The 27546-nt window shown below is 39.9% G+C and overlaps 1 protein-coding gene across 3 annotated transcripts; it reads right to left on the bottom strand.

Annotated features, from left to right (window-relative positions):
* Window positions 1–1287: 1287 nt before the first annotated feature.
* Window positions 1288–25602, bottom strand: pnpla3 (patatin-like phospholipase domain containing 3). 3 transcript variants are annotated; one of them, XM_059977956.1, is made up of 9 exons: window positions 25247–25593; window positions 16676–16908; window positions 16344–16409; window positions 12947–13156; window positions 11870–11930; window positions 10376–10621; window positions 9197–9329; window positions 7017–7139; window positions 1288–2182 (listed from the first exon to the last, which is right to left on the bottom strand). In XM_059977956.1, exons 1-9 carry the CDS (start codon window positions 25431–25433, stop codon window positions 1936–1938), a joined length of 1506 nt encoding a protein of 501 aa, XP_059833939.1. In that variant the 5' UTR covers window positions 25434–25593; the 3' UTR covers window positions 1288–1935. The 3 variants fall into 3 exon arrangements, with proteins under 3 accessions (XP_059833939.1, XP_059833941.1, XP_059833940.1); XM_059977957.1 differs by having other exon boundaries at window positions 2018–2182; window positions 9201–9329; window positions 25247–25602; XM_059977958.1 differs by lacking the exon at window positions 10376–10621 and having other exon boundaries at window positions 1291–2182; window positions 25247–25592.
* Between the last annotated feature and the right edge of the window lie 1944 nt (window positions 25603–27546).

The following is a 27546-nucleotide window of genomic DNA, read 5'->3' as shown; positions in this document are numbered from 1 at the left end:
TTAAACTAATTCTTTCTCTTTCTAGATAAATCTGTTGTTAGTTACAGAGAACGCTCCTGTCAATCTCAATTAGATAAATGTCAAGCTAACATACAACATGAATTTGTTGTTTTGCAGTACCCTTTTGTTTTTGAAAACTACAATCTGCAAGCTCCAGTATTTAAAATCATAGGATTCAGATAATTCCAGGCCATTGTGCATTTTCAAAGTTTCTGAAATGTTTTCTGTGAGCAACATTAATTTGGGCAGCCAGTTCTAAACAAACAAATTTTCTGCTGTTGGCAACCCCCGCAGATGTTTTACTTTAATGATGCGCCCTCAACTCCCATAATGATTGCTCCAGAAGTATGTATCTGATCCTTTAGTAGCAAACATACAATCTTGAAGTGATGAAACTAAGTGAAATTAAATGTAATGGAGCAGTCAATGAAAGATATTACATCGATTAGACCCCAGTACTAAATGGAAAAAAAAAGTCGAGAACAAAGCATGAATACATAACTAAACCCCACGCCCCCACCCACGTGAATAGATACCATAATATAACACATGCAGATACCACAGATGCACAGCTCCCACATTAATCTTCACTGGCAGGATAAAACTCATTGCTGTTCACTACACTCAATTAAAATTAAATGTGCACAGGTGATTTAGTTACACTTTAAAATAACTAATGTGACATCAACTTGTGTTGGAAAAGCACGTGCCCATAGAGGACATAAGGGCAATAATGAAACTGGACTGAAGATACTTCAGATATTATTAGGAGGATAAAACAGTCCACTTGAAGAGTTACCTTTAACTATTTTTCATATTTGCCTAACTAAATATGCTGAACCAAAATCAGGAGTCAGAGATTAGGTGAAAAAAATATTCAAGTTTTTCTTCCAGTTCATTTTTGTGGTTTCTAATGCTAACTGATGCAGCTAGCATCAGACTGACCTATAATTACTGCCAGTAATTACCACTAAGGTTTAATTATACAGTGGCACTGCCCATTTCTAGAAGTCTTTATTATTGGACTTTACTGAAAAAAGAACGAATTGTCCAGAAATGGGAAATCAACCAGTAACTGGTGTTCTTTGCTCTTCAACTTACTTTCAAATACTTTCAAATTAAGTTATTTCTTAAGAATTAAAGTTTCTTAAATGTTTCTGAACATCAGAAGGATTTACAAAAGGGTTACAATTTTCCCAGCCTTACCTCCTGACAGACTGTAGGTATGTTTCTAAGTCAATGCAGTAGACTTTCAAGGTCTCACTATTTACTTCCAAGAAATTCAGCCCTCTGCATCCAGCAAAACATTCAAATAAATCTTGAAATTACACGACATTTCTCATTAGAGCTGCAAAGCAGAAAGGCCATGTAGTACGTTTATTTAAATTATGCAATGCAATAACTTTTCATAGTAATGAACCAAACTCCATATTTATTTATAAGTCTTTAATAAACAAATACAAACTAGATTTACAGATAAATTTTAAAAAGGAATGCATGAGATTGATGTTACTTTTTTCTCCCCTGAACAAGTTGGATCAATATTGAGTGTAATTGTCAGAAGATTCTACAATACGTAAATAATTTAAAAGGCAAAAATATTTTAAAAATTAAAATAATATCCATCCAGGCTTTTGAACCATAAATAGTTCAGAGCTGATCAATGCAATGTAAACTAATTTTGCATCACTGGATTTCACTTCGTTAGATTGAAATCCTCAAGATTAAGATCCTCAAGTCAGTTATTAGTGTGAAAATTGAGCTGTATAATCAGGTTTTCAAGTGGCTTTAATGTCGTTAATATGAGAACAGATAATCTAGGTATCCTATGGCCAAGTAAAAATCTCATTATTGTGTTAAAAAAAAGGCACTTGTACAGCTTTTAATTTCATTGGTCCATAGAGCAGTGTTGCAGCATTTTCCCTGAAGGGAGAACTAGATGCCATTAACATTTAGGGAATTATCCAAGCTGGTGAAGGAATGCCTGTTGTTGCCAGAAGTCGCCAGACTCTTTTCTGGTAAAGCAGCAGACTCCGGTATTGGTTTTTCTGGAGAAATAGGAATGGTACAATACCAGGATTCAAGATCCACAGATGAGATATGAGACGCGAGATTGGCTTCGTATTGGTTTGTGTGCAATGGAAGACTGCAACATTTTCTCAGAGGAACATTTGTTTGAGCACTGAAAAAAAAAAACATTATTTTAAATTCATGTCACTCTAGGTTAAGATTGACAACCTGCAGTTGCCCCAGTTATAACAAAAAGTATTTCATAATTTTTTTTTAAACTGCAAGAACCCAATATTCAATAAGTCATGAAATGTGAGTAAAGCAGAAGGATCCAACTTTGGTCGGCTAAATGGGAGAAAACAAATTTCTACCTTTTTTTCTGAAAAACCCATCAGCTATAATCCAACATCTTTTAGAAAATTACTTTTCTATAAAGTCATGATTTCACACTGGGATGTTGTGCACAATCAAGTTAGCCTCATTATTCCGGAGGGAGGAAGATGGGAGTGAATCCAGCTTTAAAAAAATGACAGTATTTGTGCATCATTCCACAGTTCCGCTCCCATGTGAATCTGTATAACTTGGTATTGTAAATTGAAGGGAGAATCAAATTACTAAAGAGAGAACAGGCAAGAAATCTTATTTCATTTCCAGGATTCTCTATGATAAATCTATCAATCACAGTAGCAGAGACAACCATGCAAATATCTTCATTAATTAATAGGTTATGAGGAGTCCAGGGGTGACAACTGGCAGCCAGTTATCAACTAAACATCTTTCTTTTGGGAGAATTAAAATGTCTTGTAATTTTATCTCCCAGGATATGTCACAGATTTGAGGCACCACCTTTTTTCCCCCTCATTTTAAATTCTCAAAACTGACCCATAGTCAGCATCTTGAAAGACAATTTCCAGCAAGGTCCTCTATCAACTTGCAAGTCTGAATACAGGCAGTCCCTGGGTTACGTACGAGTTCCGTTCCCGAGTCCGTCTTTAAGTCGGATTTGTACGGAAGTCGGAACAAGTACATCCGGTATTATTTAGCGTCAGTTAGTCAAACATTTGTGTTAGTATATAGTATATATTTTACATTTCTATGCATATAAAATGCTTAAGAAATGTATTGTTGCCTACCCCGTAACTGGGTGTCTTACTAGCAAAGACAGAAGTATCCGTTGGAGTCTGGTACTATTTTCAAAACAGTGTTTATTAGTAAAATTTACAAATCAATACCAACAATGCAAATATACAGATAATACACGTTAGCAATACTAAACCTAAAAGTGTGGGTATAATAATAATCAATAATAAACAAGCTCTATCGTTGGCAAGGGGATAATGAATTATCATGGGAAAGTATAAAGTTCAGTTAGGTAGTTGATGGTGAGGGGAGAGGGGAGAGGGGAGAGGGGAGAGGGGAGAGGGGAGAGGGGAGAGGGGAGAGGGGAGAGGGGAGAGGGGAGAGGGGAGAGGGGAGAGGGGAGAGGGGAGAGGGGAGAGGGGAGAGGGGAGAGGGGAGAGGGGAGAGGGGAGAGGGGAGAGGGGAGAGGGGAGAGGGGAGAGGGGAGAGGGGAGAGGGGAGAGGGGAGAGGGGAGAGGGGAGAGGGGAGAGGGGAGAGGGAGAGGGGAGGGGGAGAGGGGAGAGGGGAGAGGGGAGAGGGGAGAGGGGAGAGGGGAGAGGGGAGAGGGGAGAGGGGAGAGGGGAGAGGGGAGAGGGGAGAGGGGAGAGGGGAGAGGGGAGAGGGGAGAACAGTGACAGCTACAGTCATTCAAACCTGCTTTTATTTTCTTGATCCGTCGATATGTTGTTGTGGCCATTCAGGTATGCCCCCTCTGTCCTTTAGCTAGACCGTTCATCTTTGGTGGACGTGTCATCCAGGCAAGGGTGGACACACACACAAACCCTCAACAGCCTCGCTATAAACACTGAGTTAAAATTGACCAATCCTTCATTCAGTCTCCAATGCCCCACACCTTCTCGTGGGTTCCAACACCTAAGCAGTGCTCACTAGTGTGTCTCCTGGTGTGTCTGAGGGGTGTCTCCCCAGACCTCACTTTTATCCCTACTCACGGGGTCTCAGGTGTCAATCAGTTTTGAATGGCTTAGTCCATCAAACCAGCCCACTCCGGCTGTCCATTGAGGAATTTTAATGAACAGAATGGTACCAAGTACACAGCCCTCTCCAAAAGACATAACAGTAAGTCAATGGCTCCTCTCCTATCAGCAGCAGATGTTCCAACTTGTTTTCCTCTTATCTGTGTCTCTCATTCCCTCTCCTGAGCAGTGTGGTAACAGTAACAGTTTGTAATTCTCCCAGGGGAGGGGGACATGGGCAACTCTGTACCCTTTTGCCCATCAGAGTTGTTCATCCTTCGTAACAGTATGTATTCCAATAATTAAACCACTGTGTTGCTTAGTAATAATTGTAGCTTTCATCGGGGCAGCGTCTTTCAAATGCTCCATTATTCTCACTTTATCTATTATCCTTTAAAATTGTTCCGATCGTTGACCGACTGTAGCTTTTCCAATGACCGATGGTGTTTCACCTCTTTCCAAAACGCTTTATTACTTCCACTTTATTTTCCAATCGCGATCACTTCCCATCAATGGAACAGAAACACGGGTGGTGGCTCCCGAGGTCCGCTGGGTCCTAAGGACCACTGCATTGAAACAGGCTAAATGGGACAAGTGGGAGCTGTGCTGGGTTTGGGTATTTGATCAACCACAATATTCTGCGTGGGAATTTAAACTGGAGGTGGCAGCGTTTGTTTTTTTTTTATGAGGTCGAGTTGCGAGCTCCACATCAACCAGCACGGATGGTACCATCCAGCACGGATGGTACGGAGTCACTGGATTGACATCAACCCGGCACGGGAATGGTCTATCACTGGATCAAACTCTGGAAACTCCGTTCTCCAGCCTGGCACTAATCTCACTGCACCGCCAGCCGACTGGAACGGAGGGGGGGGGGGGGGGTGCGGGCGGGGTCAGGGTGAATCTTACTAAGAAAAATTTAAGCCAAATATAAAGTTAAACACTCAGTGTCAACAGCAATGACTTAAAATGGCAGACAGCATTCTCCTTCCTCGATTCATAAGTACAATTTGTCCGTAAATCGGACGTTCGTAATTTGGGGGACTACCTGTATTGTAGTGCAAAAGAAATACAGTATACTAGAGACTGGAAACTGAAACATCTGAATTCTTTACCCCTGGGCTCAACAGATTTGCATTAACAATGTATCCAGTCTGGTCCCATTCATTTGCATTAGTCAACTCAATTTCATAGTGAACCCAAGTTGCCTATTTTGTTTCAATTAAGATTTGTTTTTCTATTGATCTACACCATGGTTCTAAACAATTTAAGTATTTAAAACTACTTCAAGTGGATTTAAATCTCTGATCATTGCAGACAATTATTTACAGTCGGGTTCTGAATGCGCAGATTCAACCAACCGCGGATCGGGAAAACCCGGAAGTTGAGCATCGTTCGCCTCGCATCTCATTTGTTCGTTACTTGTGAGTGAGTGAGAGGAAGGAGTTTAAGGCTAGTGAGGGATGACAGGCTAGATATGTAAAGCTCTACAGCCTCAAGAACTTAAAGATCACGGGAGAATTGGGATCGGCTGATGCCGAGGCAGCATCAGCGTTCCCAGAAGAGCTACGATGGTTGCGTCTGCACTGAATATGTACGGACTTTTTTTTCTTGTTATTATTCCCTAAACAATACAGTATAACAACTATTTACACAGCATTTACATTGTATTAGGTATAAGTAATCTAGAGATGATTTAAAGTACATGGGAGGATGTGCGTAGGTTATATGCAAATACTACGCCATTTTATATAAAGGACGAGCATACGTGTTTTTTTTGGTATCTGCGGGGGGGGGGGGTCCCTGAACCAATCCCCCCCCCCCTTGGATAAGGAGGGCTGACTGTACAATTGATAAAGGCCTTTGACATCATATCGATGAGCAAGACCTCTGGAAACACCTTGGTCATCTGTAGCCCAGCATCCCCCAAGGTTAGCACAGCAGAAGGGTACGGCAAATTCAATATACAGTATGGGACAATCCATAACTATGAAGAAAGCACGTTAAAATGGTTATCTACTCTGACAGGACAAAGGAATCTCTCATGAAGCCAGACTCTCTCCCACACAGCTCTTTGCTATTTAAAAAAAAATCAATATTTCTCACCCCATCCCCTTTTCAGTGCCAATGAATAGTCTTCAACCTAAATGTTACCACCGTTTCTCTTTCCACACATACCACCCACTCTGCTAAGTGTTTTTATTTTAGTTATCTACTGATCTAGAATCTATTCACCAGAAAACATTGTCGCATGAATCTTGTTGCAGGACCATTTTGCAACCAAAACAGTAGAATATTTAAAGTAATAAGTGAGGCACTACATTGGCAGATGTAAATTACAGAGCTGTGATATGCACTTAGCATTTGAAATAAAGTATGCTGTGTTAAATCATTTAAAGCCAGGCATTAAGCAATTATTTTAGTTAGCTTTCCAAGAGCTACCAATCAATTTCCGATTCATTAACTTGTGTGTTCAAGTTCTGTTTGCTATTACACTTTATGACCTTACTTAGACCTTGTTCTTCCAACTACATTTTTAGGGTATTTTCCAGCAAGAATCATTCATTAATTTACAGACTTCTGGAGAAATTACTGTGAAACAGCCATTTGTCAGCTTGCAGGGAATCACAGGAAATGACTTCTGGATTTCAGTGCATTACTATGAATGTATACGTACTGCTGAAACAGCTGCCGAGTAAAGATCCAATGATGGCAAAATGCCAGAAGTTTGAGGCAAATAGCTGGAGATTTGAGTTTTTTTAAAACCACATTGCCGATTTGATTAGAGCATGACAATATATTTTTCCAATAAACAGAGAGCTTACTAGAGCCTTGTAAATATTACCAATTATTTGAAAACATACTTCCAAAGGGAAACAATCTAAGCATTTTAAATAAAAAGAAGTACATACCTACAATGACGCTGCAGGCCAAACCGTTTGGTTGCTCGATGATAAAGTACACCACCAACAATACCCAATTGTTCACGCATCCAACATACATCTTCTGGGACATCAGGAAGCCATTCCAGCAATCTATACATTTTTGAAGACAGTCATTTATTTATTTATTGAGATACAGCGTGGAATAGGTCCTCAAGCCACACTACCCAGCAATCCTAGCCTAATAACGGGACAGTGAGCAATTAACCTACCAACTGGTAGGTCTTTGAGCTGTGGGAAGAGGCCGAGCACCTGGAGGCAGCCCATGTGCTCAAGGAGAGAACGTACAAACTCCTTACAGGCTGTGATGGGAATTGAGTCCCAGTTACTGGTGCTAATAGAGCATTGTGCTAAACACTACACTACCATATAATTATTAAAATAGACAAACACAAAATCACATTAGCTATTTTTCATTATAGTCAGCAATTATTTCTATATTTGTCTAGAAAACATACATCAATTACTACTCTAAACAGATAATTCCACCTCTCCACACTAACGCTGGTGCAAAGTGACACACCAGTCTTGTACCACTCTTAAAAGCTAGTTAACAAAAAGAAAGCCCTTCCTTCTGAATACACTTGATCCATTTTGTTGAAGTAGATTTATAATAACAAGCAAATGAGGTTTGCTGTTATAAACAGAGGCATAGAGTACAAAAGCAGCTTAGCTATACTCATTTTTACAGATGTTTTGGCTAAGCTAGAATATTCTATCCAATTTTGTGCATCAGACATTTAGGACCAAGTTCTTGACCAGCTGCAGGGTTTTATATAAAAAGGGTCAAGTATGAGATTGAATGAAGATAATAAAGGAACTAACAAGCCAGGTCACCTCTTAAAGACAGAAGTTTTACACTTCGGCAGTTAACACAAAAGAAGAAATGCTTAAACACTCGCCCGACCAGTTACTTCATGTGAACATTTATACTTTTCTGTTCTATTTGTTTTCTATTCTAATTTCATGGTTATTTCCAGGTGTGAAGAAATTAATTATTTTGATAAGGGATACTGCAGTATTGTGGTTAATTACCGGATTAGAATGCCATTTAATACTCAGTGAGACAAGACTGAAGTCTATTAGGAGCAGAATTGAATATCAGGTACTTAATCCAGAATGATAAGCAACAGCAATAACCAAGAAACCAAAGTGTTTGGAAAAAAATATCCCACCTAATTGACGACCACACTTCAAACAATGAAATCTGTCACCCTTATTTAGTCCAACCATTGTGAATCCAGATTAGTTATGTGGTTGATTCTCAACTATCTCCTTCTTTTGAAGGGGCTATCATGAATGCCACCACCACCCACGTTCCATGAACAAAGCAAAAACAAAGTGGATAATACTACAATTGCAGGGCCTTGCTATGAAGTATCAACAATTCCTTTCCACCTACAGATACTACTTGAGTTCTTTCAACAGATTTTGTTAGTCATACTCCAGCATCTGAAAACTGTCTCCAATGTTAGAGATTACTCAAGTCCTGACTTCATTAGTGAATGCCGTAAATCATGCATCAATATGTAATTGTACTAAAAGACTGATCATAATGATTTAAAAATCTGCAGCATTCTCATTACCTTTAAAGAATTTTACTTCATTCAGGTTCTCCCTCTAGTCTATCAGATACATGTACATGGACCTCACTCCATCAGGGAGGATCGAGTCCACAATCTATTTGAACAAGTGAATAACATCATGGAACTTAAACTTCCATGCTCAATTTTTCAGAGCTGACAGACAGGGGATGTTTCATAGTTTAAAAAAAAGAGAGAAAGATATAGAAAAAATCTGTTATAGATCAACTGCACTTGATAAACAAGGATTCTGCTGGAGTTACCAGTACTGCTTGGTAGCATTATAATGTTTACTTATATAGGTCCTTTATTATTTGTTAACTTATTTGTGGTAATATTGTGTTGTAAGTTTTATGTACCGCGTCGTGCACTTTGAACACAAGTCAGAGCAGGAGTAGGCCATCTGGCCCGTCGAGCCTGCTGTGCAGGCCTGCACTTTGGTCCAGAGGAACGTTTTTGTCTCATTTGGCGGTATACATGTGTACGGTTGAATAGCAACAAACTGGATCATTTTGAAAATTAATTCATCTCTCACTGTTATAGCATCAAGTTGTTTAGAACACATACCTACAGCAAAACAGATAGGCAGACTCCAATGGTAATGTGTAAGGCAGCATTGCATAGGATGCCATTCTAACCAGGAAGAGGTTACTAAGCTGTGTGTATAGGCCACTTTTCTCTTTACAAGCTTCATACAAAGCTGCACAAAAAAAACAATATAGCTGTTATTCAGTAGGATCTGACCTTGAATTCAACTTTTTTTGCCTATTCTCCTTTAAACATCAACTCCACTATTTTCCTAGTGATTATCCTTCTCAGTTTCATTCATATTCAATAACTCCGCATTGACAGCTCTCTGAGAGTAGGGAATTACAGATATACCCCACCCTCAGAAGAAACTCCTCTATTTTCTTAATACTGCAACAATGCCACTAGGTAGATGTGGATTGCTTCAAGTAGAATTAGTTGAAGGCTCAATATGGAGCATACCAATAGTTAGTTTGTCAACATGAAATTGATCTATTTATCACAATTCTCTATTCCCTGTAGTTAGCCAATTCTCTATCCATGCCAACATATCATCCATAAGACATAATAGCTTATCTAATTCAGTAACCTTGTGGTACATTATCTAAAGTCATTTGAAATCCAAGTGGGCTATATCCATTGATTTACATTCATTTTTAAAATCCACACTGCTTGTCACATTCTGACTCAAACAAGAGATTCTGCTGATGCTGGAAATCCAGAGTTACACACAAAATGCTGGAGAAACTCAGCAAGCCAGGCAACATCTACAGTATGGAGAGGAATAGAAAGAGTTGACATCATTGACTCATGAAAGATCTTTGCCGAAAACTCTATTCTTTTCCACAGATGCTGCCTGAACTACCGAGTTCCTCCAACGTTTTGTGTTTTCTCTCAAATCCAGTTTTCTTTCATAAAACTTCATTGGCTCAAATTCAAAAAACATAGAGTTGAAAATCATAATGTACAAGAATTGCCTAAAAATAGATTCCAATATCTTCGCACAGTGACATTAGTCTGATCTATGGCTTTCTGCTTTTCTCCACCACTCCTCTTTCTAGAATAGCCTCTTGTATTCTGCATCTCCCATTGCGGAATTTGAACCTCTCCAAATTGATCTCTTGGGATTCCTTGTCCCATGACCCATGCACTTTCCCACATTGCTTAATTGTTACATTGTTTGGCTTACAATTTAAAAAAATGCTCTTTTCACAATACCATTGCAAATTGTTGGAGGTAGATTTTCTATTATTCTCTCATCTAGAGCCAATGACCAATGCTTTATCTGCAGTGACTTATTAGATTTGGAATCCAATGTTGAAGATTTATCTACAGCCATCAATGCCTTCTCCGATGGTAATGGGACTTCACTGTTACACGAGCCATCATTCTGATAGCACGTGTCTATGGCTCTCACTGATGCTGCAAAGGGCAAGTCATCCAGGACTGGGATGTTTTGCAGACCTAAGGAGCAAACGAAGTAGATAATCATGAGAGTATCAAGACAACTGCTTCACTGTCATTATGGAGATCATGGAAAACTGAAGTTTGAGAGTCATAATAAACAAGAAAAAAAAATTAGGTTCAGAGTTAGAGAAGAAAATCTTGTTGAATGCAAATCTGGAATTCACACCACCACCAGATTTTGATTGATAAAGCACATGTGAAGTGTCTTAGAACGGATGCTATATAAAGATTTTATAGGACTTCGGGTATGAGGACAAGATTGCCATTATAGTTTCCTGATCTTTCAAATGCCTTTTCAAAGAATTTAATTGACATGAAAGTGTGATTTAATCATTTTGAATGGTACTGAATCTGTGTACATTACAATTCCGTCTATACCTTACTGTTCCACATTTGTTAGATTGCTCAGACTTTTACAACCATGCTGACAAGATGGAGTGTAGAGGCAGCCCAGAACTGACCATCTGATGCTCAAGAGCTAGAGCCTCTGAATGGGCAAACCAATGATGGAGCATTTTCTGCAGAAATATTGCTTCACTTAGTATTGGGAAAGACTATTTGAGTTCAGTGGTGCAAATCTGAGCATCACTTAAGACAAAATTCCTCCTAGAGGACCACAACCTTGTCATAGGATTTGGAGGCTCATCTGCCTCAATGACCCAAAGAGCAACACTGGCTGGAGTCTGGGTTTTACAATTTAGCTCTTGGTAAGTTCACCCATGCCAAACAGTTCAAAGGGTTAAGGTCAGACCAAGTGTGATCCTCCAGATTCAGGGATTCAGTTCAGGGCCAACAACCCTGATTGTTCAAACAAAACTGTTACAGAAAAAGCAATGAAGAATCCTTCTACATCTCAATGCAATTGTGTTCCTGAGTCTCCACCCAGAACCTGCATGGTTGACAGTAGTGACAACCAAAAGGAAGCTGCTGACACAGCGAAGGAAGCCCCAAACACTGCCTGAGAGAGAGGATCTTCATCACCGGCCCCAAATGCAAGTGATGTAACTAACAGGCAGCAAGTTAACATAAAACTATTACAAATACACATATAACCTCAGGCAAGTATTCTTTTTACATCTTCAAATTTAGGATTCATCAGAACTGTGGAGGAGTTAAAAAAATAACATGCAAAAATTCCAAACTACAGTCAATCACAATTCTGAATGCAGGTATCATTAAATGATGCTAACAAGGGAAATGCAAGCTATTCTAACCTGTTACAATCAACAAATTAGTAACAGTTACCATTTCTTCTGAGGAATCGGAGTGCATCTCTATAACCCTGATGGCACATTTCTCCCAGCACCTGAAAATTGGTTACATCAAGTTTAAAATCGAGTCAAACTGTCCAGGAAAGGCTAGTCTGTAAATCTACACATCAGAACAAGAGTCCGTTAGCTGCTCCTTTACTTATCCACCACATAATAAACAAACAGTGTCCCCACCCTTGTCATCATTTCATTTTCAAGTACACCTACCAGAGCTCATTTTATAAAAAGTCTGAAGGAATTTTTAAAAGTAGTACATAATTAATGCATCAGAATTTCTAACAACAAGGGATTAAAAACTGATGAAGAATCCACATGGAAATGTTATTCAGCCTTGTGTCTAGGATCTTAAAATAGATATATTAAGAAATTAACCCGATGGACATACAAAATAATAATGGAGAGACAGGCAAATTAAAGAACGGAAAAGAACATCATTTGTTGCAATCTCAAGTTCTGATACTTCAGCCAAGATCCACCGATGAACACTAGCCTTGCTCAATTTGTGAGCAGATTTCAGACAGAAGCCACATAACCCCAGGGTACAAAAATATATTGATGATTGACTTTGTATGATAAAGCTCAAAATATTGAGATCGATTTAAGTCTTCTAACTCATCCAGTGGCAACAGGGAAGCAAACAATTAAGTGAAAAATCTCCAAGGTACTTTACAGCAAGAAATTCCCAAGAGATGGCAAGCTCTGACTTTTTAAAATCTATACTGCTGGGCAGGGTATGGGAACATTTTTAAGAAAACAAATTGCTACTTGAGTCCATATTCACAAGTAGCATCTGCAGGATGCAGCAATATCCACTGAAATAATTTTTAAAAGAGATTGGCTTTTGGAAGCAGTCAAATATGCTAACACATAATAAAAGGATCCTTCTACAACATGACAAGTAGGTAAATCCCAAAAGATTGAAGTCTAGATTTTGCTTGTGGCCTTGTTCATTAAACAAGTAAGTATGCATCCATAAATAAAGTGAACCTTGGAATTACCAACTGAGTAAATTTCAATCATAGCTTCAGTTGCAAGCTGATCGCTCCGTTACCTTGGGTTCAGGAGGGAAAAATGCTTGAGTTATACGGTACAGGTTCTCCAAACTGAACTGAATGCTGGTGTTAGAGACTCGCAGTTCATGGAAGTTGCAGGTGTTATCTCGAGGACAGATATCACTTTCTCCTGAATATGGAGATACTGTTATCGTATTCTTCAATTCACATTGAGGCAGGTTGTTGCTGATCCCTCCGTCAATGTAACGCTGATAAAGAAATAAGCGGTCAATATTAAAGTCAGAGCAGAATTTTCAAGCAGTTTCCAGTCCCACTAAGGGATATCCAAGCTTTGCCTTTGAAGTAAATTCCTAAACAATTAAATCATGTAATTGACATTACATCCTACATCGATCTTACTCATTATTGGGCCACAATAGAAATGGTCACATTGCAGCCCTGGGTGTCTGACTGCCCATCCCACTTAATATTCATAGAGTTAACTATTACCACTGTGCCCACCTATAAAAGAACGCATGACACAAAAAACAAAAATACTGCAGGATTTTGGGCATATGGACTCAACATTTTGAGAACCAGCTGTTCCCAACTTCTTTTGCGCCAATCCTTTACCTTCACCCGCGTTGCCTCAACTTTGTTTATTCTATATCTAGGATTATTAATTCTTTTACCTTAGATTGCACAGATGTAACTCCCTCCCCCAAAGTTAATACTTTAGTTTGAACTTTATTTTCCTATTCTTACAGACTGCTAATTTTCAAATCCATTTTATCAAGATTGTTCAATATTATTTCCTGTACTCAAGTGTAAATATAAGGAAATAATCAAAATCAGGTTTATTATCACCAGCAGATGAGGTGATCCCTTGCACAAAAAAAACCACAAAAGATAAAGAACACAATAATTTTACTGATTTTTTTTTAAATCGCTTGAAATATACAGGCAAGCGTACAAGATAACACACGTAGATTGCTTGCAGGTCCATAAAGTGACACTAGACTGTGCATAAGGTGACTAGTGGAGAATAATAAAATAGTGGAGTTAGAGAGTGGAAATGTTGATCAGCCTTGTTGCTCAGGGAAAATAACTGTTTTTGTGTCTGGTGGTTATGGCGTGAATGCAATGCAGCCTGCTCCCTGATGGGAGTGGGACAAGCAGTCCATGAACAAGGTATGTGGGATCCTTCATGTTGTGACTGGCCTTTTCCAGGCATCTTTCTGTATACATAACCTTGATGGCTGCTATGCTGCTGTCAGTGAAGCACTGAGCAGTTTTGACTACTTGTTGGCGTGCCTTCCTCTTTTGCCACAATGCAGTTCCTGCACCAAGCAGTGGTGCACTTTGTTAGGATGCTCACTACGGCACATCAGAATGAAGCGTATACAATGTGCATAGTCCAGCTTTCTTCCGGCTCCTCAGAAAACTTCCTTAACTATATACGTTCTGGGACCATGAGAGGTTGCATGCTTCCACTACTGTGCCACTGTTGTAAAGTGGGATGTGAGTGGTGCCAGTTCTCCTGAAGTCTATAACCATCCCCTGTCTTGTTGTCATTAAGAGGTTAATTTCACCATTAAAAATAGCTTTAATCAATGTACAGAGAAAATAATACTGATGTTGGGACATCACATTGGCCTTCTCCTGTTTCTGCTTGGCAGTATTCCAAAGCTCGATTGTTGCACCAATAAGAATCATAGCAGTGTTCAGTGCCACACCTAGTTGCCAAATCTCCTTCATATTCCAATAACAAGCCTTGAACCTAATCAATGACTGAATGAGGCAGCGAATTCTGAAGATTTAAAAAAAACTCTTCATAATGAAATATCCTTCATCCTTAGCTTGAGATTGTGTATCTGAGTTTTAGACACTCGAGGAGACTGTGCTTCTTGGCAACAAATCTAGCTAGGCTTCTCAGAATCTTCAATGCCTCAGTTCATCTCCAGATCTTCACAGATTGACAGATGAGAATGAACCACATCATTTTTCTATGTTATATTTATTTCCTTGTATGTCCATTCCATTATCTCTAAATTCATTCTAACATTCAAAATGTCAATTCCAGTTTTTAGCTCCAGTACATCCTCCAAGCTCGCTTCAATCCCATACTTTATTTTCAGGCCCAACAGGCCAATTTTAATCAGAGGAAACTAGGACTGGAGCATGAATTTACATTTCTACTTTCCATCCTAAAACCCATTCCCACTAAATTCCAGGTTGGCCCCCACCACGAAAGTCAACGATTCTTCAATGTTCAGTACTCCTCCTGTATAAATAAGAAACTACAGTCACATCACCACTTTCCCTTTCCCTAAAAATGCATCATTGCCTCCAGAATCTGTGCCCACATTTTCCGGAGCCTCTCAAATTCAGTATAACATTTTGTCAGTGACATGGTTAAAAAAAAATCTGCATGCTATGAGATATTCAAGACAGCCATCACTCCTTATTCTTGTTAGCACATCAGCAGTCCTCTATACTTGATTGCAACTTCCTCAACTGATGTTTCACTGCCATCATCCAGGTGGCTTTGATTGCATTTTTCCATTTCCAGTTTTTTCCATTGTAGCTGGAAAGCTACCTGCAAAGATTCCCTCCCTGCTCCTGAACCCTCAGCTTTTGGGACTGTACATTAACTTCTGGTGTTTACATTTTGAAATCCTTATAATGATATTCACATCCCTTCATGACCTCATTTTCTAGCCTCTTCCAATACTTCATATCCTAGCACCTTGTTCATCCTGATGGCAACAAACAAAGCTTAAACCCTGGGCTCTCCCCATTAAAAAAAGCTCAACTCAAGCTTCTCAGACTCTCAGCCTCTTGCTCATCTGCATTTAATGTTTCCTCATCAAGCCAGCTGGTCATCATTTGATAACACTCCCAGTATATGAGATCTCATAATTGGGATCAATATCCAATTCTGGATTGGATACCCTAGGACAACGTAAAGCCATAGGGCATTGACACGCATTGAGCAATGGGATGTTTACAAGTTTACATTTGCTCATTGATATCCGAATCTTCCCATCATGGATAATTGCAACCCAACAAGATTCAAGGTGAGACTCGCTGTTATATGTTAATGAAGCACATGTGAAGATTTCTACCACATGACACTATCTTATAGAATTTATGGCTTTAATCAATTAAGTCTTTGAGATTATAGGGTCTCTATATGGGATAATTACAAATAAGATATTGACTTATTTGTGGAAGATTCAGAAGCTCATTAATGGGTTATTCAGCAAAACCAAGCTTCAGGAAAAAAAAATCCCTGCAAAGCTTTCCTAAAGACTCCAGCACAAGTTTGAACTTTTTCCCAGTTCAGCGACATGCAGCCTTGCATCTTTGTTCACTAAATTTAACTAATCTCAAATTTAAATTAATAAGCATTTATGATTGAAATAAAATCACAGAAATATGTCTAAAACTTACCACCCCTCGAAAAGATGGTGGAATGAGCCCACAGTAAATTGGAACAAAAGCACTGCAGATTAAAGCCTGAGGAGAATAAATATATCTAAGTATTGAGTGGGACAAGATACATTATAATAAAGCACATATAATAATACAGAGCTCACATGGGCACCAGTTGTGGTGTAGAATTCCAAATTGGCTGCATAAATAAATGGGCTTTGGAGAAGAGGGGAAAGAGTGAAAAAAAAATACATTTACATTAAGTCACATATATTGATTTAGCAGCTTAGACATACCCAGTCCTCAAGATATGTCTGGGAAAAAAAAGGTAAGACATTTTCTTGCCTTACCTGAATGAGTTCCTCCTTGGAGTTGAAGTCTGACACCAGCACATTCTCACCATCAGACACTCGGGTAAGAGAGATACAGAGCCTGCCCGTGGCTAACTGATGGGCATTTTCAGGAAGATTCCTGAATAGTCCATTCCTTATTATTTTTACCAGGTTGAAGGAAGGGTGTAGAGGTCCTAGATTTCTTTTTCTGGCTTCTTTAGCCAGTTCCATAACATCTGCGCAACATTTGTCTAGGAAGAAATTTAACACAAAACAAATCAATAAACTGTAGGTCATCAAATACTTAGGGGTTTTCTTCTTTCTAACACCACCATACCCATTTCTGACAGTTATCTAATTAGTTCCACTCCTATATCTTAACTGGTTTTTTTTCACCCCTTCAATAGTTAGACATTATTTTCAGCGTTGACTGTAGAAACTGTCCTTTCAGGCAGTGCGTTCTCAACCACAACAACTTGGTCTTTAAAGCAAGTTTCTTCCATGTTCCTGTTCTTTTGTATCCAAGTTAAATCTGTATATTTGGTATCTATTAAATCTAAGTTTTTTCAAGTTGCTTGGAATAATCCAATCATACAAAAATCATAAGGGAACTGTGAGAAATAATTCTGTAAGAATGTGTTTCCATTTGTGAGAATAGAATTGAGTGCATTTGAGAATAAGGAGCTGGCCTTACAGGTTCAAGATAAAGATTTTCCTTACTCAAGAAGTCACATCATAATGCCAGTTGGATGACACTGGTATACAGATAAATTCCAGCTTTCCCAGGGGCTGCAAAAAGACAGGTCTATATTTTTACAGTCAATAACAAAGCTGAAATCCACATTGTCTCAACACAAACAGGAGAAAATCTGCAGATGCTGGAAATCCAAGCGACACACTCAGAATGCTGGAGGAACTCAGTAGGCCAGGCATCATCGATGTAACATTTCCAATGAAACGTTTCGGCCCAAAATGTTGACTGTGCTCTTTTCCATAATGCTGCCTGGCCTGCCAAGTTCCTCCAGCATTTTGTATGCATTGCTTCCTTTGTCTCAAGCCGATTCACCACAAATGCTATCAAACTGACAAATTTTCAGAGTCAGCAAAGGTTAAAGAGTCCAAAACATCTTCATTATGTCAAGTTTTGGGTAAATTTGTGTTACTGGAGCAGAATGAGCTGCTTTAACAACTATTGTCCAGTAGCACTCACATCTATGGTGATTAAATGCTTTGAAAGTTTGGTCATGGTTAGAATCAACTCCTGTCTCAGCAAGAATCTGTACCCACTATAATAGCCTATTGCCACAATAGGTCTACAGCAGACACGATCTCAATAGCTCTCCATGCAGCCTTGGATCACTTGGACAATACAAATACTTATGTCACGATGTTGTTCATTGTCTATAGTTCAGCGTTCAACAATGTAATTCCTACAGTCCTAATTGAAAAGCTCCAGAACCTGGGCTTCTGCACCTCCCTCTGCGATTGAATCCTCAATTTCCTAACCAGAAGACCACAATTTTCTCATATTGGTAATAACATCTCCTCCTCCCTAACAGTAAACACTTGCACACCTCAGGAATATGTGCTTAGCCCACTGCTCTACTCTCTCTACACCCATGACTCCATGGCTAGGTATAACACAAATGCCTCTATAAGTTTGCTGATGACAGAACTATTGTTGGCAGAATCTCAGATGGAGACAAGAGGGCATACTGGAGGTAGCTGAGTGGTGTCACTGCAATAACCTTGTACTCAACGTCAGAAAGACCAAAGATTTTGTGGACTTCAGAAAGGGTAAGCCAAACCAATCCTCAGAGGGATCATAAGTGGAGAGTGAGAACAATTTCATATTCCTGGCTGTCAATATCGGAGGATCTAACCCGGTCCCAACAATAAATGCAGGTGTAAAGGCAGCAAAACTACAGTTATATTTCATTAGGAGTTTGAGGAGATTTGGTTTGTCACCTAAAACACTTGAAAACCACTACAGGTGTGCCATCGGGAACATTCTGACTGGCTGCATCACTGTCTGGTATTGGTGGGGGGGGGGTGATGTGCTACTGCACAGGTTTGAAGAAAGCTACAGAAAGTTGCAAATTAGTCAGCTGCATCATAGGTACCAGCCTCTGTAATATCCAAGACATCTTCAAGGAGCAGTGCCTCAGAAATATCATTAAGGACCACCATTACCTAGTACATGCCCTCTTCTTATTGCTACCATCAGGAAAGAGGTACAGAAGCCCGAAGGCACACACTTAGTGATTTAGGAACAGCTTTTTCCCCTCTGCCATTCAATTTCTAAATGGACATTAAACCCATGAACACTACCTCATTACTTTTTTTATTTCTATTTTTGTACTTCTTTTAATTTAACAATTTAATTTACTGTAATTCAGCCTTTTTCTACATTCATCATATTTATCAGGCCTGATGAAGGATCTCAGCCTGAAACATCAACTGTACGCTTCCCCCATAGATGCTGCCTAGCCTGTTGAGTTCCTCCAACATTTTATGTGGTACTCTAAGCCATTTCCCTCCCCCTACTTTAAATCCAGGAATTATAAAGACAGGGCAGAATTAAATTATCTGAAGAATTCAGAGCAGGAGGTTTGTTACTTGTTAATCACTTGACAAATACTGCCTTGTCTGAAAGGACATTAATAAATCATTCTGGCAAAAGTTTTCTAGGCCAGTCACAGAAAAGTACAGTGGTCCTTGCAGTCAAAGAAATGTGCAGTTGAAAGACTGAGGGACCCAATAATCTTATGTCTTGTACCCAAAGTATATTAACATTAGTCTTGTAACAATGTCAGGGGATAAAAAAAGGCAAAAACAGTTCCTGCTAGGCTCTTAAACGATGCTCAATATTAAGAAAAAGTACACTTCAAATTGCATTCAGCACATATCATTCATTTTATGTACTTCACAAAAATATTCTGCCAATTAGTGTTAGCATCGAGTAGTGCCAGATTCTGCAGAAGCCAAGAGAGAGTCAATCTCCGGCACTGAAGCAGAGCACTAAACACTAACTTGATTTAGGAATGTGGAGAGATTGTGAAAAAGCATTTATTGTCATCTTATAATGGGGCCGACTGAAACCTTGAATTGCATCAAGAATCTTCTATGGTACAAAGGACATCAACTTAAGAAAATCTTTACAACATCCAACAATAAAGTTCATTCCTCGGGCACACTAGTAATAGAATGAACTGTGTTGCCAAACAAAATCCTTGAATTACTGTGTGTAGACAATGGAACTATACAATTTCTTCATAAACTTTTCTTCCATGCCTATATAGCATTCACTTTAGTACATCCTGTGTTTTATATTTAATATGTCAGTAACATTGTAAATATGTTTGATTAAGCATTCTTTGTTGTTTACATAATTCATTAAGGATTATATGCAGAAGTACATGAATGGCATATGTCATTTCACGACCACATCATATCTGCATGCCTTACTGAAGGAAACATGTTCATCCCTGGCTCCTCCTCCCACCCCCCCCCCCCCCCATTAGTATTGTGTTTTGGAGTTGCAAAACAAAACAGTGACAATGAGGTAGCCAACATGAGTTGGCTATTTACCTGTTGAAGAGCAGTGAAACAGTCCAGTTTTTAAAAAAGCGCAGCACGTTTTCCTGCCTTTGTAACATGAGAAACGTGGTAGACTTTTTAAAGAAAAGGCAGAAAAGGGACAAAATTCACAGGTTCATATACAGTGAGTGATAATACAAAATTTGTACAAGCAGAAACAGCTGGCTATGTTGAAAAATAGATGCACTTGATTGCACAGTGGATAACTGGGTGATGTATGCTGAATGAATTGAGCAGCATTTTGAAGCAAATGAAATAACCAATGAGAAGTGAGTGCCAGTTTTGCTGAGTGAAATTAGTGAGGAAGCATAAATTTGCTTAGAAGTTTAACTGCTCCAACCAAACTAGCTGAAAGGAGCTTCAGTGAAAGAAAATAATGCCAAACCATTTAGAACCAAAACCATTGTTGATTGCAGAACACTTTAACACTTCAAGCAGAATAAAAAAGGGGAGTCCATTATAGCTTATGTGGCTGAATTGAAGAGATTATCTGAGCATTGTCTGTTCAGTATTGTGCTTAATGTTGCACTGAGAGATTGTTTAGTTTGTGGAATCTTACAAGAATGCATTCAGAAATGGCTCATAACTAAAGCATGACTCACATTTAAGAGAGAAGTTAAATCACTGTATCAAGGGAAACAGCAGACAGAGATGTAATTGAGTTGCAGTCAGGAATGAAAGTGAATGTGACCAAAACGGCAACATCTAAACTGAAACCTGCCTGGCTGAAAATTGTGTTACCATTGTGGCAGGGGTTCACATACAGGAGACCAATGCAGGCTTAAAGGTGAAACATGCAAATGCAACAAAGTAGGACACATATAAAGAGCAAGTCAGACAGACAAAACTAAATGGACTACACAAGGAAGAGAACGATTAAAAAATCAAGAGCACTAATCTGCATGCTGTTATGAAAAATCTGATAATGATGTGTGACTCAGAACTAAGTAGCTTTGAGATTTACAATGTGAAAACTAATAGACATGCAAATTGCTTACTCCAGAAGTGAATGACAAATTAAAATGGAATTGGACACTGGCTCAGCTGTTTCAGTCACTACACAAAATAAGTTTGAACAGCATTTCAAAGATACTAAATTGAAGCCAACTTATATTGGAGAAAAGTTAACTCCTGTTGGAATGACATTAACAGTGAAATATAACACCCAACATGCCACATTGGGCTTGCATGAGGTTAAAAAATGAATAAATAAGAGGGCCAGTATTGTTGGGCCATGTTTAACTGGGATGACATTGAGGCATCGTAGTTAGCACAGCACTTTACAGTACCAGTGATCTGGGTTCATTTCTTAGTGCTGTCTGTAAGGAATTTGTACGTTTTCTCCAGCCCTACATGGGTTTCTACCAGATGCTCTGGTTTTGTCCCACAGTCCAATGACATACCAATGGATAGGTTAATTGATCATTGTAAAATTGTCCCACAAGTAGTCTAGGGTTAAATCTGGGGTTGCTGAGCTGTGTGGCTTGAAGGGCCTATTCCATGCTGTACCTCAATCATAAATTACAACTTCTTTGGAGATACATCCACCATTTGCATGCCACATCCCCTGCAAAAGGCACAACTGAGAGCAAATTAAGAAAGAAACTGGATGATGCCACAGCAATGTTAAAGGATGGCTTTGGAAAACCCAAACTTATCAAAAGTAAAATAACGTTAAATGAAAAATGCCACACCCGAGTTTTACAAAGCCCATCTGGCTTCTTGTATGAACCATGAACCAGTGAGCTAGATCACATGGAGGCTGAAAGAATTCTTTCCAAGGTTGAGTGGAGCCCAGGGGCAATGCGAGAGCTCCCAGTTGCCAAGGATGGGTCTGTGGCAATTTCAAGGTCACCATCAATCCAGTACTGAATGCAGATCAATAATCTCTACCCAGATAGAGGATATCTCTGCAGACCTTTCTGGAGGGAAATACTTCAACAAAGTGGATTTAGCTGAAGTCCACCTACAGATGGAGATAGAAGAGTCCAAAATGTTTCTCACCATAAACACTCAAAGGGCTTTAATCACTATCACTATAATAGGCTTATTTTTAGAGTACCATCTACACCTGCACTCTGGAAGAAAGCTATGAACCAGGTGCTGCAAAGCTGCCCAAATACCTAATGTTACCTGATGACATCATTGTGACCAGTAAGGATAAAAAGGAACATCTCCAATCTCAAGTAGATTATGAGCTCAGAGCACGACACGTCCAGTGTGAATTCTTTAAACCAAGCATCACTTTCTGTGGTCACACTGTTGATTCAAGTATGCTGAAAAATTTCAAGCAGCGATGGATGCCCAAAGGTAAAAAGACACGTCACATTTGCAGTCCTTTATAGGATTTGCCAATTGCTATAACCCCCTTAGCTCATTGTTACAGATCAGTAAGAAATGGCAATGAACAAAGCAGTTTGGAAAGCCACTTCACAAGCCAATCGAAATGGTGTTGTCAGACTCTGTACGCACACATTACGATCCACATTGTCCAGTGAAGCTTACCTGCGATGCCTCACCTTATAATATAGGTGCAGTCATGTCACGTCATGAGTGATGGATGTGAACACTCCATTGCATCACATTCCCATATCATTGAAGAGAAAAAAAATTACACACAGATTGACAGAGAGGGCTCGAGTTTGGCTTGGGGTACAAGATGCTTCAACCTGTAGCCTTGGGTACTCGCAAGGGCCCCAAGGGCCTTTTTCTGGCTATGTCAAATAATCCATGTTTCCCTGGTAATACTCTCCAACTCTTTCTCCACTACATTGATGACTGCATTGGTGCTGTTTCATGCACCCATGCTGAGCTCATCAATTACATCAACTTTGCCTCCAACTTTCACCCTGCCCTTAAATTCACTTGGTCCACTTCTGACACCTCTCTCCCCTTTCTTGAACTCTCCATCTCTGGAGACAAACTGTCGACTAGCATCTTTTATGAACCTACTGATTCCTACAGCTATCTTGATCATACCTCTTCCCACCCGGCCTTCTGTAAAAATGCTATTCCCTTTCCTCAGTTCCTTTGTCTTCACCACATCTGTTCCCAGGATGAGACTTCCCTTTCCAGAACATCAGCGATGTCCCCCTTCTAGAAATTTTCCCTTCCTCCACGATTGATGCTGCCCTCGCCCGCATCTCCTTCATTTCCCAGACATCTGTACTCAGGCTATCTTCTCATCGCCTTAACTATGAGAGAGTTCATCTTGTCCTTACCTACCACCCCATGAGCCTCTGCATCCAACATCAACCTCCACAATTTTGGCCTGGAGTACTCTGCCCAGGGTAGTGGTGGAGGCAAATGCATTAGGCGCATTTAAGAGGCCCTTAGGCTCATAAATGTGCAGAAAATGAAAAGGTATGGACACTGTGTGGCAGAAGGGATTAGTTTATTTGGAGATCTGTTTACTAAATTAGTTTGGCTCAACATTGTGGGCTGAAGGGCTTGTTCCGGAGCTGTACTTGTCTACTTTCTCTGATCTAAAACATACAGCGGCTAATTCAGGCTCAGGGTCACCAGGTTGAAATTGGGACTGGGGAACCTTTGACCAGCCCTTCTCCATCCTAGGACGCATAAATCAACAGCAAGGCGTCCATCTCCAAACAGCAAAATTGATGTCCTAAAGTTCAGGAGGGCAACTGGGCTGATTGCGAGATGGAGGCATTGCTCTGCGCAGGCCCCAACCACATTCTTGGGGGTGGTTTCAGGAACCAAGGATTGTTAATTTAAAACTGAGTCCTGAGTGATGTAATGAAGGACAAAGGTAATTAAATGCTTAGGACAAGGCGCGGGACTACCGAGTCTTACAATTATGCAACTTTGCTTTTAATTCCACACTCAGGGATTGTTTTGTTAGAAGGCATTGTGTCGCCAAAATTCGTGTTTGAAATCCCTTTGACTATGAGGACTTGATTCAGTAGCATAACATTTTCAGACGGCAGTACGCTACCAACATTCTAAGTTGATACCATTCGTCAGTTACGAGAAACAATCGCTCACTTCCAAAATACAGTCTATGAAACCACTTTCAAAAGGTGAAGAACGTAATTGGAAAGTTACGCTTCTGAGTAAAGTAGTTGGATATATTTTATGCAACACCCTTCGGCACTGAAGGTCAATGACCCGCAGTAACCCGTTCCTAGACCCGCCCCTCCCAGTCACCCCACTAATTGCTGCCAATAAGACAGAGCGTTCAAACTCAGCGCCGACCGTCCGATCTGCCAGGGAGTTACAGTTCGCTAACTGAAATAAAGTAAAGCCACTAATTTCCAAATTAATGAAAGGCCAGTTTTTTTTAAAAAACACCGCAGTCGTCCCATGTGACTTGTTTAAATCCGCAAGCAAGACCCATTTGACGGCAGTAACAAACTCAGTAGAAAAGGGAATCGCTTTCAGTTCAGTTTGCTATTTGTTTGCTCTCGTGTTTGCTAACTTCCTCGTGTAACACGGTGATCCTTTCATCCACGGCCAACTGATAATGTGACTGCTTTATTATTTCACGCCCATTTTATAAATAAAATTATATGACAATGATATACCGTCCTTGCAAAATCCACTCAAAAAACACATACATTTAGTATCCCATGTATGACTTGAACACTGGCCCAGAACCATTAACCAATTTCTCGCAGTATCTTTGAAGCGGAATCATTAATATCTCAACACCAACCCAAAGATACAGGTACAAATATTCTATAAAACGGCATTAAGCCGAATTATTTTAAAAACAAAACGCAATTAGACAATAAACGAAGTGACAGGTTCGTACTCTCCAGGCATAAAACAAAACATATTACACTCTTTTCAAATTATTTCCTAAAATACCATTGTATCCGTTAATATATTTTATGGCACATCCAACTATTCCGTCACTTTCCATTTCATTAGTTCTGGCCCTTGGTACTACCTTGGAATTCTGCACCGAGTTAGTTGCCCAGCCACACACATCACTCCCCAATTTTCCATCCCCGTTCAACATCTCACCTAACGGTGATCCGCAGACCAAGGCGGCGGCTGTGAGGGCACCGGAGGACGCCCCGTAGATCTTGTTGGCGTCCTGTATCAGGTAAGGAGCCTGTTCCTGGATGCCGCTCGCAACCCCGACGTGGTAAACACCGAGGAATCCGCAGCCGGCGAAGGAAATGTTCCAGTCTCCTTCCAGATCAAACATCTCGCACAATGAAACCCGGTTTCAATGAGAGGAAACGGCTCCCCCCACGGGGATTTAAAAGAGCACAGGTCAAGAGGAGCGCGGTGACATGTTCTCAGCTGTATGGATGACTCGGTATCCCTCACTAGCTCCCGGTGAAAGGCACAGCCCACGACCGCCTATCCTGAGTGATATAACACCCGCTCCTGCCTGTCAATTGCAAAGCTACTTAAAGGGACACGTTTACCTTTTATTTGCCTTTGGAGCTGTCGTAATGAAATCAAATAATGTAGATAAGTTTAACCTTTATCTCACATAAAGTACAGGTTACACCGGAATATTTTGTCACCCTCTAAAACAACACACCAGTGGAAGCAAACACAAGGAAATCTGCAGATGCTGGAAATCCAAGCAACACACACAAAATGCCAGTGGAACACAGCAGGCCAGGCAGCATCCATAGGGAGAAGCACTGTCGACGTCTGGGGTCGAGACCCTTCGTCAGGACTAACTGAAAAGAAAGATAGTAAGAAATTTGGAAGTATGAGGGGAAGGGGGAAATGCAGGATGATAGGAGAAGACCAGAGGGGGTGGCGTGAAGCTAAGAGCTGGAAAGGTGATTGGCAAACGGGATACAGAGCTGGAGAAGGGAAGTCTCCTTTCAAATGTCGAGATACCAGCCAAAATTGGTAGTGCTGTTGTACAGGTCGGGCAAGTGACAGCTGGAGAAAGTCACCCAGAAAGTATTGTTATCGACGAGGCGACTGAAGTGGTGGAGGTGCAGTCTTTCAGATGAAGTATTAAGCCAAGCCCTAATTGATTGTATGTCTCTTAGGTGGTCCAAATATCCTGTATTTGAATCAGAGCAAGGGAATTCTCCAGAATGTCCCTGGGTGTTAGTTTTGCTTTAAAAAAAATTAATTTAGAAAAAGAGAAAGAAATAAAGTGCAGAAACAGGACCTGGGGCTCACTGGGCCCACATTCATTGTCAACCATACAATTACAGGGTATGCAAGTGTTACAAATGCTCAATTTATGGAAATCCACAAGCTATGAAAGGGTTCCCATAATTCCACTGAATTCCAAAGTCTGACATACATATAGATATTTGTTTCTCTGAACAGCAGTTCCTATGAATAGAACTATTTACCTCTGTCTTCCCACTTTTAGTAATTGTTCTTTCTTATCCGTCTTTGATGATGACAGTACTGTGTAGGTGTAGTTACCATACTGAGTGATTTTGTGTATTTTCTAACCTACAGATCAGATCATCTTATGGTTAGATGTCTGTAGGAACAGAATCCTTTCATAACCCCATGACAGCCTATACATTATCTGCATTTTCTACATTACTCTAGTTGACCTCTGCCTCACAGAGGCTGTACATTAGCTCTTAGCCACTTCCTCTTATCTCCCTCTGGACTGTGACCCTGCCACTGAACTGGTCATTGTTCTGAAAGAACTCCATTATGGTCTCTGACTTTGTCCTCTCCTTCATATCTGTTCTGATTTTCCACACCAGTGATTCTGTGATATTTATTTTGCTTCTTTTATTGTGGCAACGTTTGCTGATGAGATGAAGATAAGTGGAGGGGTAGGTAGTGCTGAGGAAGCAATGTGATTGCAGAAGGGCTTCAACAAATTGGAAGAATGGGCAAAAAAGCGGCAGATGGAATACAGTATTGGGAAATGTATAATAATGTATTTTGGTAAAAGGAACAATAGTGTGGACTATTATCTAAATGTGGAGAAGATTCAAACATCAGAGGTGCAGAGTGACTTAGGAGTCCCTGTGCAAGACTCCCAGAAGGCTAATTTACAGGTTGAATCTTCTGTAAAGAAGGCAAATGCAATGTTGGCATTTATTTCAATGGGAATAGAATATAAAAGCAAGGGAGGTAATGCTGAGCCTTTATAAGATACTGGTCAGGCCGCACTTGGAGTATTGTCAACAGTTTTGGGCCCAATATCTCAGGAAGGATGTGTTGTCATCGGAAAGAGTCCATAGTAGGCTCACAAAGATGATTTCAGAAATGAATGGGGTTAACATACGAGGAGTGTTTGGCAGCTTTGGGCCTATTCTCAAAATTGAGGGGCAACCCTTTAGAATAGAGGTAAGGAGGAACTCATTTAG

The sequence above is a fragment of the Hypanus sabinus genome, chromosome 8, assembly GCF_030144855.1.
Source record: "Hypanus sabinus isolate sHypSab1 chromosome 8, sHypSab1.hap1, whole genome shotgun sequence".
NCBI lineage: Eukaryota > Metazoa > Chordata > Chondrichthyes > Myliobatiformes > Dasyatidae > Hypanus > Hypanus sabinus.
The sequence above is the reverse complement of the archived record's forward strand: the minus strand, read 5'-3'. Positions and strand labels throughout refer to the sequence as shown.

Coding starts and splice junctions, on each gene's coding strand:
- pnpla3 (XM_059977956.1), bottom strand. CDS start 25,433: ATGTTTGATCTGGAAGGAGACTGGAACATTTCCTTCGCCGGCTGCGGA. Junction 16,909..25,246: donor GGTCTGCGGATCACCGTTAG/GTGAGATGTTGA, acceptor ATTTCTTCCTAG/ACAAATGTTGCGCAGATGTT. Junction 10,622..11,869: donor CCGATTCCTCAGAAGAAATG/GTAACTGTTACT, acceptor TTTGCTCCTTAG/GTCTGCAAAACATCCCAGTC.